At 38.6% G+C, this 10,625-nt stretch overlaps 1 protein-coding gene across 4 annotated transcripts in view; it reads left to right on the top strand.

Moving 5' to 3' along the window:
- The first annotated feature begins 304 nt into the window (after positions 1-304).
- LOC103721937 (serine/threonine-protein kinase 3/4) overlaps positions 305-10,625 on the top strand; it is a 41,620-nt gene continuing 31,299 nt past the window's right edge. For 3 of the 4 annotated variants that reach the window (XM_008812326.4, XM_008812325.4, XM_026810360.2), the window contains exons 1-2: positions 305-831; positions 8,549-8,605. In XM_008812326.4, the coding sequence (XP_008810548.2) occupies positions 734-831; positions 8,549-8,605 (155 nt within the window). In that variant the 5' untranslated portion in view covers positions 305-733. The remainder of the gene's footprint in view (positions 832-8,548; positions 8,606-10,625) is intronic. The other variant, XM_008812324.4, reaches the window with a different exon arrangement.

Below are 10,625 nucleotides of genomic sequence, written 5' to 3'. Positions count from 1 at the left end.
CTGCATAACGGGAAAAGTCGTATTTCCTACTTAGTGACTTCACAATTAGAAATGCAAAGTCGTATGCCGGTGTAGCATTGCTCAAATTAAAACCTTGCAAACACTTAGGTCCATCAAAAAATGAGACTTGACCTCACTCAACTCGATGCACTGGTGCCAAAAACCAGGCCAAACTCAACTCGTATTTGAGTCATGCTCAACCAAGACTCCGGCTTAACCCACTTCACCTCATTCGCCTCCGAGTCAACGTAGTCCGAGCCTTCTGGCTTTTGACACGATAACATCCTCACCTCCCCATCGATCCATTATTCATTTCGGCGAAGGCCGAAAAAAAAGGAAGAGAAGAGCGAGACAGCCGGACAGGCAGCATTGTCGCCTTCCGGACGAGAGCGACGGCCGCAGGGCTTCTCCCGTGGAACCCTCGCCCATTTCGCTGCCGATCCACTTCCATCCCCCATCTGCGCCCCTCCACCCCCTTCTCCTCTTGGTCGCCTCCCGCTATCCACCAAGAGCTGGAATCAAGTGCCTTTTCTTGATCTCTATCGAGATCCCGGATCGCAACCCTTCCCTTCGAGTCGAAGCGACGTCGCCGTCGCTTTCTCGTTCGACTCCGGTAGCGAGGCTTTCGGGCAATCGCTGGATGGGACTTGGTGGGCTCGCGGTGCCGTAAATTTGGGTCTTCGAGCAGCGAGAGAGGCCATATTTATTCTTGGGGGATCTTCTGGTTTCCAACATGTCCGATTCGGAGGCAGCAATGGTTGCGGCCATTGAAGCCCGATTCAGCAATCTGGAACTCATCGGGAGAGGATCGTTCGGTGACGTCTTCAAAGGGTAATCTCTCAGTTTCAGTGTAATCGTTCTTTCTTCTTATTCTTCGTGGTAGCTTACCTTTTATCGTGCTGCTTCCAAACATTGGATTTTCTGGAAATATATGGATTCTGGGGATTTTGAGGAACCCAAACAGAATAGTGGTATGTAGATGTTGGGTGGGAATTGGGTTTGTTCGCGGTTAATGTACCATTAGTAATTACTCAAAAGAAAACCAATTAGGAAATGATGGGCCTTATTCTGGGAATGTAAAGATGGTAACTTGGTGTCTATTGATGTTAAATTGAGGTTTTGGGATGGTGCTGCATTCGAGTTAGGAAAATTTTGATTGGCAGCTTACGGTGCTTCATTGATTATTTGAATTCATCAATTTTTGTCTCATCAGTTGCTCTCTGTGTTTGACGAGGTTTTGCAGTCTTGCTTTTCCTTTCCTAAGCAGTGTTGCATGGGCATGGATGCAAGAACCAGCTTCAGATATTTATCCAATCATCTGATTGGCGAAGAGAGAAAACGAAGGGAATAATGGGTCCCCGTAAGGAAATTAAAAAAAAAAGAAAAATAAACATATCACTTATTAAGATCTTTAAATGTACGCATTTCTGATCCAAATTTCTAAGTTAGCTTAAGGATATTATAAACTATGACATTTCATAAACTTATTTTACACCCATATCCTTGACATTTTGTAGAAAGTTTATAAGCTTAATTCTAGCATGAACATGGTCAAACTCATTATTGAAAGAGTCAAACTCTTCGCCGATCTTTAAAAACTATCATGAAAGATCCGATAAATATCTTTCTGTTTGATCTGTGGCCAACTTGCCAATACATATTCGACACCGATTCTTCAAGCTGGACTAGTGTCTAGCTAACACAATTCCCAAGGCGCCTCATACATTTAGAGCCATCCAATGAATGGTCGACTTCTTTTATGCATACAACACATGATTGGAAAATAAAGATGTTGTCTGACATCACTTTTATTTTTTTCAGAAATAGGAAACAAATTTTTTTCTCCATTTTTTATAAATTTTTAGACCCATAAATATGTTTGATATAGTTATTTTTTTTTAAAAATATATAAGTATGGTGGCGGCGGCGGCAATGGTGATGCTGTTAGTGGCAGGATTGCGCGGTGGTGTGTAGGGCTGAAATCCAATCGGATACGGATCAGATATTAGTTTATCCATATCAATATTTGTTTTGTTTGATGAATACAAATATGGATACGGATGTTAGTTGGATGCAAAAAATTTATATCCATATTTGTTTTAAACGGATATGGATACAAATCAGATATCGGAAGCATGGATATAAATATGGATATAAATATGGATATAATTCAAATAATTAACTTTACGACCATAAAATTAAAGATATTATTAAGTGGATGGTAAGTCAAGTTAATAGTATATTAATAGGATCATTTTTTTCTTAAAAGTTAATGAGTGCTATATAAAATTTAATAGGATTATAGAGAATTGGATATTTGGATATGGATCAGGTAGTTGTCTATCCATATCCATTTTTTTTTTGACGGATATGGATACGAATACGGATATTAGTCGGATGCTTAAATTTTTATTTATATCCAGATAAATTTATATACGAAAATGGATTTGGATGGATATTATTCGACCCACTTTCATCTTTAGTGGTGTGGCGAGGACAACGATAGTAATGGTGGTAGAGGCGGCAGCAGCGACGATCTTGGTGGCAAAGGTTGTGGTAGTGTGGTGAAGGTGGCGGCTGTGATGTGGCGAAGGTGGGGACAATGTTGATGGTGGTTTAGTGGAGACGACGAGAGTGGTGATGGTGGTGGATTTGGTGGAGGTTGTGATAGTGGTAGCATTGTGGCATAGGCGACAATGCCAGTGATGGTGGCATGCCATGACGGTGGAGGCGATGGCGAAGGTGGCAAAGACGATGGTAGTGATGGTGGTGGCAATATTTTGGTGGTAGTAAAATATATGAATTTTTTATTTTTGAAAATATTGAAAACATAGATTTCTTTCGTATTTTTCTATAATAAGTTTTCACACTTTAATAGACATTCTGGGTGAAGAAGTTAGTCTGGAAAAGTAGGATATATTTAGCACATTGAAGGTCATTGATAGAAATTGATAGCTAGGAGGAGAATTAACATAGCTTGCCTGTAAGAGACTAAGAGATAGGAAAAGAAGCAAAGAAAGTTGGTAAGATGGATTATGAGCTTTGGTATACCGGGAAAGGTAGGAATAAAAATATAGTAGAAATTATCAAAGATTAGAGTCTAAAAGTTAAGACTGTAGATATTTATATAGTAGGAGATAAAATAATCTTGATAAAATCAATGCTAGAAGAGGAGCATACTAATATTATTAGTGCTTATACTCCTCAAGTAGCATTGGGTAATGCTACCAAGCAAAGCTTTTAGGAGAACATGGATGGTCTAATTTAAGAGATTCCTAGTAGAGGAAGGATATTTATGGAGGAGATTTTAATGGGCCAAAGGAAATATAGTGTAGGTTTTGAAAGGGTACATAAGGCTATAGTTTTGGAAATAGAAACAAGGAAATGCCATTTTGGAGTTTGCAATGATATCTAACCTAGTATTAGCTGACATTTACTTTAAAAAGAAGGAATCTCACTTTTTAACTTTAAAAAATGCATAATGCTAATCAAATAGGTTTCTTTCTTACTAGAAAGATGATCAAGTTTTGCCTAAAGATTATAAAGTTATATCGGGTGAGAGTTTAACTAGCCAACGTAGATTGGTAGTTTTGGATGTGTATATTAGGAAATGGAAGATGAGGATTAATGAACTAAGAATATGACAACTAGGTGGTGGAATTTGTAAGGAGAGAAATAGACGTTTTTTAAGGATAGAATGTTGAAGGAAAGAAAATAGGATATAGATGGGAAAAATAATACTATGTTGGAAGAGATGGTTAATAGTACTAAGAAAGTGGCTATAGAGATATTAAAAGAATGAAAAGAAAAATGGCCATCCAGTAAGAGAACCTGGTGTGGAATGAGAAAGTTCAGTTAGCGGTTAAGGCTAAAAGAGATACTCTAAAGAGGACTATCTAAATATAGAAGTGTATGAAAGTTATAAGATGTCTAAAAAGGAAATTAAGAAGGTGATACGAGAGGCTAGATTGAAAGCATATGAAGAGCTAAGTTAGAAACTAAGGATCAAGAAATGCAGAATTGTCTCGAACCGACACTGTCGGTTCGGGCGTACTAAGTTGTGTCGGTGGCGTATCGGGATGGTTCCAGCATTCAAAACGAGAAATTGATGAATGTGAGAGGGAGAAGGAAAGAGAGAAAAAGAGGGAGAGGGAGGAAGAGAGATGGAGGCTGTCGGATGGCCGTTGAGGGCCGGGGAGTGGCGCGGAGGGGTTGAGGGGCTTCGCCCTCCGAACCCCTACAGGCCTCCAACAGCCTTTGGCGGCCTCCATCTCTCTTCCTCTCTCTTTTACTCCCTCTCTCCCTCTCTCTTGCTCTCTCTCACATTCTTCCTCTCCCCCGCCCTCTCTACCGTGTCGGGTTGTGCTCCGTCGGCCTTTGTTAGTCTCCGCTAGTCTTCACCATCTCTCTTCCTCCCTTCTTCCCTCTCCCTCTCCCTCCCCCTCCCTCCTCCTTCCTCTCTTTTTCTCTTTTCTGTTCTCCCTCTCCCCCGCCCTTTCTACTGTGTCGTGCTGTGATCCACTAGCCTCTGCCAACCTTCACCATGTCTCTCCCTCCCCTCTTCCCTCTCCGTCTCTCTCCCTCCTTCCCCCTCTCTCTTTCTCTCTCTCGTTCTCCCTCTCCGCCGCCCTCTCTGCTGTGTCGATACAGGACCAACATGGAACAGTACGGAGGCATATAGACCATGCCGCTGGCTGACCGGTACAGGCCTCGGTACCGCCACAGTGCTCCTTGCTAAGGATGAAGAGAAAGATATCTATAAGCTTGCGAGACTAGGACAAAGAAAACTGGAGACTTGACTCAGGGTTAAATGTATCAAAGATGCAATTAAAATGTTTTGGTCAAGAAGGATGAGATCAAAGAAAGAAGTGGGAGTTATTTTAGTAAGTTATTCAATGAAAGTCATGTAATGGATTTAGGTTGCCTTACTAGTTTCATTGAGGATAGAAATGCCAAGTATATGCATGGAATTAAAATATTTAAGGTAAAGAAGGCTATGAAATGATGAAAATAGGAAAAACATTTGGACCTGATAGAATTCCTATCGAGATTTGGAAGTGTTTAGTTGTTGTGGAGGTAACTTGGTTAATTAATTTGTTTAATAAGATCTTAAAGACTAAGAAGATGCTTGATGAATGGAAGAAAAGCATTATTGGACCGATTTATAATAATAAAAGTGATATTCAAAATTGTTTTAACTATCGTGGTGTTGAACTCATGAGTCATACTATGAAACTTTGGAAGAGGGTGATTGAGAAAGGATTAAGATATGATATAAAAATATATGTGAACCAATTTGATTATTTGTCAGGAAGGTCGATCAGGGAAGTTATTTTTCTCCTTTTAAGGTTAATGAAGAAATATAGAGAAAGGGGACAAGATCTTCATATAGTTTTATTGATTTAGAGAAAGCATATCATAGAGTCTCTAGAGAAGTCTTATAGTGGGCATTAGAAAAGAAAAGAGTTTCTATTAGTTATATTAATGTGATTAAGGATATATACAATGGAGCGATTACTAGTATGAGGATTACTATTGTAATATTAGTGAATTTTCAATCACAATAGGTTTATATCAAGGATTTATTATAAGTTATTATCTTTTTGCACTAGTTATGGATGAGCTTTCTAAGCATATTTAGGACAATATTTTTTGTGCATGCTATTTGTGAATGATATAGTCCTAGTGAATGAACTTAAAGTTATAGTTAATCGTTAGTTAGAATATTGGAGGAGTACATTGGAATGTAAAGGTTTTAGATTAGGTAGGAACAAGACAAAGTACATAGAGTGTAGTTTAGTAAAATAGCAATAAAGATGAAGGTGGAGTAAAAATTGAGGATCATGAAGTTCTGAATAGCGATCATTTTCAATGTTTAGGACTGATTGTTCATAAAGGAAGGGAAGATTGGAGAGGATGCTATCATAGTATTAAAGTAGGATGGTTAAGATGGAAAAGCATTACTGGGATATTATGTGATCGTATGACACATATTAGGTTGAAGGATAAATTGTATAAGATAGCTATACGACCTTCTATGCTTTATGTTACAGAATGTTTAGTTAGAAAACAACATATGCACAAGATGAGTGTAGCTGAAATGAGTAATGTTGAGATGGATGCATGGCAATATTTGAAAAGATAGAATAAGAAATGAAGTCCTTTGTAAAAAGGTAGAGGTAGCACCAAGAAATGCGGAATCATTTCAAACCGTCCGGTTTGGGGCGTACCGAGCCGTGCTGGCGGTGGACTGAGATAGTTTCGACATTCAAAACAAGAAGCCGGCGAAAGAGAGGGAGAGGAAGAAAGAAAAGAGGAAAAGAGAGGGGAAGGGAGGGAACGGGAAAGGGAGTGAGAGAGATGGAGGCTGCCAGTGGGCCATGAGAGGGCTAGGGAGTGGTGTGAAGGGCCGGAGGAGGGGCTTCGCCCTTCGGACCCCTATTTCATTTGAAACAGGGGTTCATCGGGGCTATTTTTTTATTTTGAAAATTTTAAGTGAAGTTGGCAACCCTCTTGCCAACTTCACTTAATGTTTCTAAAATAAAAAAAGATGCCTTTTTTATTTTGAAAATGTTATTTTGAAAATATTAAGCAAAGTTAGAAAGAAGGTTGCCGACTTCACTTAAAATTTGCAAAATAAAAAAGGGGCCATGACGGATTTCTGTTTCGAACAAAATAGGGGTCCGAAGGGCGGAGCCCCTCGTCCGCCTCTCTGTGCCATTTCTCGGCCCTCTGTAGGCTTTCGAAAGCCTTCATCTCTCTCCCTCTTCCTCTCCCTCTCTCTTCCTTTCTCACGTTCTTTCTCTCTCCTGCCCTCTCGGGTTGCACTCCGTCGGCCTTCACCATCTCTCCCTCTCTCTCTCTCCCTCTCCTTCTCTTTTCCTCTCTTCTCCCTCTTGCTTGCCCTGTCTACTATGTCGATACGGGCCCAACATGGGGGCGTACCGAATTGTGCCGCCGTTTGACCGATACGGGCTCTGGTTCCAACACAATGATTTTTGGGTAGCACAAATTAAGAAAAATTTGAGAGAAAGATGACTTAGATGGTTTGGACATGTGTAACATAGGCCTAAAGATGCACTGATATGAAGGAGTGATTTGATATATGTAGAAGAAAAGAAAGGTAGAAGTAGTCCGAAAATCATATAGGATGAAGTAATTAGAAAGAGTTTGCTCTAAATAGAGCGCAATGGAGGAAAATGATTTATATAGCCGACTCCAACTAGTTTGGGATGAAGGCATAGTTGAGTTGAGTTTATTTTTCGACAAACAACAAAAATAATTTTTGAAAATAGAAAATAGAAACAATAGTGTTGAACATGGTCTCCCGTACCTTTTTGTATTGTTCGGTATGGTACGTGCCGTAGCGGGTTGAAACCGGCAGGAAACTCAAGTTCATGTTAGTACAGATCCTATACCGTGGCGTACCGAGGCATATCGAGGTGTGTATTGACTCATATCGAGGCATACCAAGATAAAAAGTAAGAAAAATGAGTAGAAAGCTATTTCGGAAAGGAGTGTATACTGTATCGTACTGACCATACCGTACTGAACCGTTAATGTACTAGTATGGTACTTGATATCAAGATTACAGACCTTGGTGCCAAACATTTTTTTGCCTGGATTTTTGTATTTTTATTTTTAAAGTAGAAAACAAGAATAAAAGCGATGCCAAGTAGGCCTGAAGAGAACCAACTTGATGTTCCTTTGATGCTTTTTTTTTTCAAAAGTAAGGATGCAATAGGAATCTGACCCTTGTTTATTTTGAAAAATTACAGTTCGACCCTCTCAAGTTTGCACGATTCTCAAACACACTCTCATCTTTAAAAATTTTCAAAGACCTCCTTTAATTTTCAAAGATGCGGCGGAGGCCTCTCCTCCCTCCCTCCCCCGCTCACTCTCTCCTTTTTCCCTGGCTCCGGCTAGGTTCGGCATCTGTGGGCCCTGCACCGGTTTCCACGGCTGAACCGTACTGGTTTCTATGGCTGAACCGTATCGATCAGGGCCCGGACTGATACGGTACGTGCTGAACCGGCCGGTACGGACCGGTTGAGCATACCATGCTGACCACTTTGGAATAATTTAGGAACTTGAAGGGGGTCTTTGAAAATTTTTAAAGATGAGGGGTGTGTCTGAGAATCGTGTAAATTTGAGGGGGTCAAACTGTAATTTTTCTTTTTTTAAGGGTTCGACATCGGGAGTGGAGAGTATGGACCAACCTTCTTTTAGAAGGAAAGGATTCCTTTTAAAACAGGAGGATTTGTCCCTTTCAATCAGTAGGCAAATTATTTAGCTAAAAATGATAAGATGAGTATTCATTAAAAAATATTGTAGTTTTAAACATTTTTTTATACACTACTAATAGTCTACACTAGATACTGTGCTTAAATCTTACTGAAGTTCCATCCAATAATTCAATTTCTTCTACTACTTTTGGAATGCATTTCAATCCTCAAATGCTTTTAAAACTCAAGTTCCTTAAACAAGAATGCATGCCTGGCTCATGATAGAATCTGCAATGTTCTCTAACGAAATTCTTGCTTTACAGGTTCGACAAGGAGCTAAACAAAGAGGTTGCTATTAAAGTGATTGATCTAGAAGAAGCGTGAGTTCCTAGTTTAGAGATCTATATTGTTACTCTCTTAATTTATGACTTCATAAAAATATTGCACTTATTATTACAACCTTTAACATGGAAATATGGCTTCCTTTTATCGACTTTTTCTGCTATCTTGATATTGAAAGATATTGGATTAGTAAAGAACCAGAAGTGTTTAGATTTGAATTTCTAAAATGGTCATTATGGCAAGTTTTGTGCTTGGTAGAAATGTGTACAGCTTATGTTTATATACTGATGCTGACCCATAATGCTATGTATCGGTCTGTACCAGTATGTGTCAATTTGCTATGTATATTGAAGGCTGATATGTAGCGATACAAGCTTGTTTGCTACCAGTATGTGGTTTGATGCCTTCCCTATGTTCTTGTCTTACTTTTCTTGAAGATTGGAAGGCCTGATCTGTGGATTGGATGCATAACACAGAATTGTTGCTCCACATCAAATTAAAGATAGAATTCAAGGAGTGAAATACTATATATGCTTTCCACCCTACCATGAGGGCATGAGCTTTCTAGAGCATCAACTATATATGTAAAACACCCCATGTTATAATTTATGAATGAGTAAACATAGTAATGTGTCTTGTCATATTCTTTATCTTGAACTTAAGCTTACCCATGTGGTTGATGTTTAAATGTAAATGTGTAATATTATTTTGTAGTATAATTTACTCAATTCACTTGTTGAACAACAACTAGCACAAAGATCTAGGTTGCTCCAGAATGCTGAATTTAAAGTTAAACACTGGTATAAAGTAATTAATATGATAGATATTCAGAAATTAATGAAATTAATATATGCCAGTATATTAATATGATAGATATCTATTGCAAAACTTTTTGTGGGATTGCATATAAATTTTTGCCAGTTTGTTCTATGAATCAGCACGTAGTGCATGATTGTGTTACCACACTAGCCAGAGGACTAACATGTCATGATATGCAATACTATCATCCTTGTTTCTGATTAACTTAACTCGACTCAACTATGCCTTAACGAATCCTTTTTTCTGATTAATGAAATTATATACCAACGATATCTTGATTAATTGTTGTATATCATATGAAATGTATACATGAGTTACCATTCCCTTTCAAGCTCATGGTGGATCAAACCTTGAGTTTGTACAATACAAAGAAAAAACTGCTAGAGGCTGTGGGACATTGATAGAAAGAAGATATAGTCATGTCTTCTTTGGTATAAAGGAATCTAACTTGTTATCCATATTTTGTAGTAGAGATGTCATGCCCTAACCCACCTACATGAGCCGGGCATGTGACAAACGACCGCAAATCCCATAGGGTTTGGCTCATAGGACATTCAAGGCCTGCTTGAATTTCTCAATTTAGAAACAAATATGCGTTGGAGCAGGCATGGTGGAAGATAGAGCATCTAGAAAATTCTAGTATTATTGATTTCATAAATCAAGTTTAGTTACAAGAGACATTGCCTCCAAATTACACGATATGTTCTGTACAAATTTATTCAAATGTGAGTAAACCAGCTAAAGCCTTATCTTTCAGTGCCTAGACCACAACCCCACTCGAGCTACTCTTGGGCATATGGTAAAAAGAAAAGAAAAAGATGAGTGAGCTAATAGCTTAGTAAGTTGCCTCCATACCTCTAGTTGGATCAAGTACATAGGTATAAATAAAAAGTGCTTAGATAATTACTGGATATCATTACAATTGGAAGAGATACTAATTTGGCAAATTTTCAGGAAGGAAATCCACAACCGACATGCAGATGATAAAAAATTTAAAATTTTACCTTTCAAAATGCCAGTAAAAAAATAGTTTAAATATGTTTCATGGAGAACACCCTTTTTGTAAAATATCACCAAAAGTAAATCACAATTTTTGCCCTCTCTCAGTCTTAGCAACTGCAATCACGATTATCCTTGTGACAAGGTCAGAGAGAGACTAGCTTCTGAAAACATAATATGCCAATGATCAATGTATGCTAGTGATCAGCCTGGATTGGCTAGGCTCAAAAAGAACTATAT

Source organism: Phoenix dactylifera, chromosome 11 (assembly GCF_009389715.1).
Source record: "Phoenix dactylifera cultivar Barhee BC4 chromosome 11, palm_55x_up_171113_PBpolish2nd_filt_p, whole genome shotgun sequence".
NCBI classification, from domain to species: domain Eukaryota; kingdom Viridiplantae; phylum Streptophyta; class Magnoliopsida; order Arecales; family Arecaceae; genus Phoenix; species Phoenix dactylifera.
The sequence above is the reverse complement of the archived record's forward strand: the minus strand, read 5'-3'. Positions and strand labels throughout refer to the sequence as shown.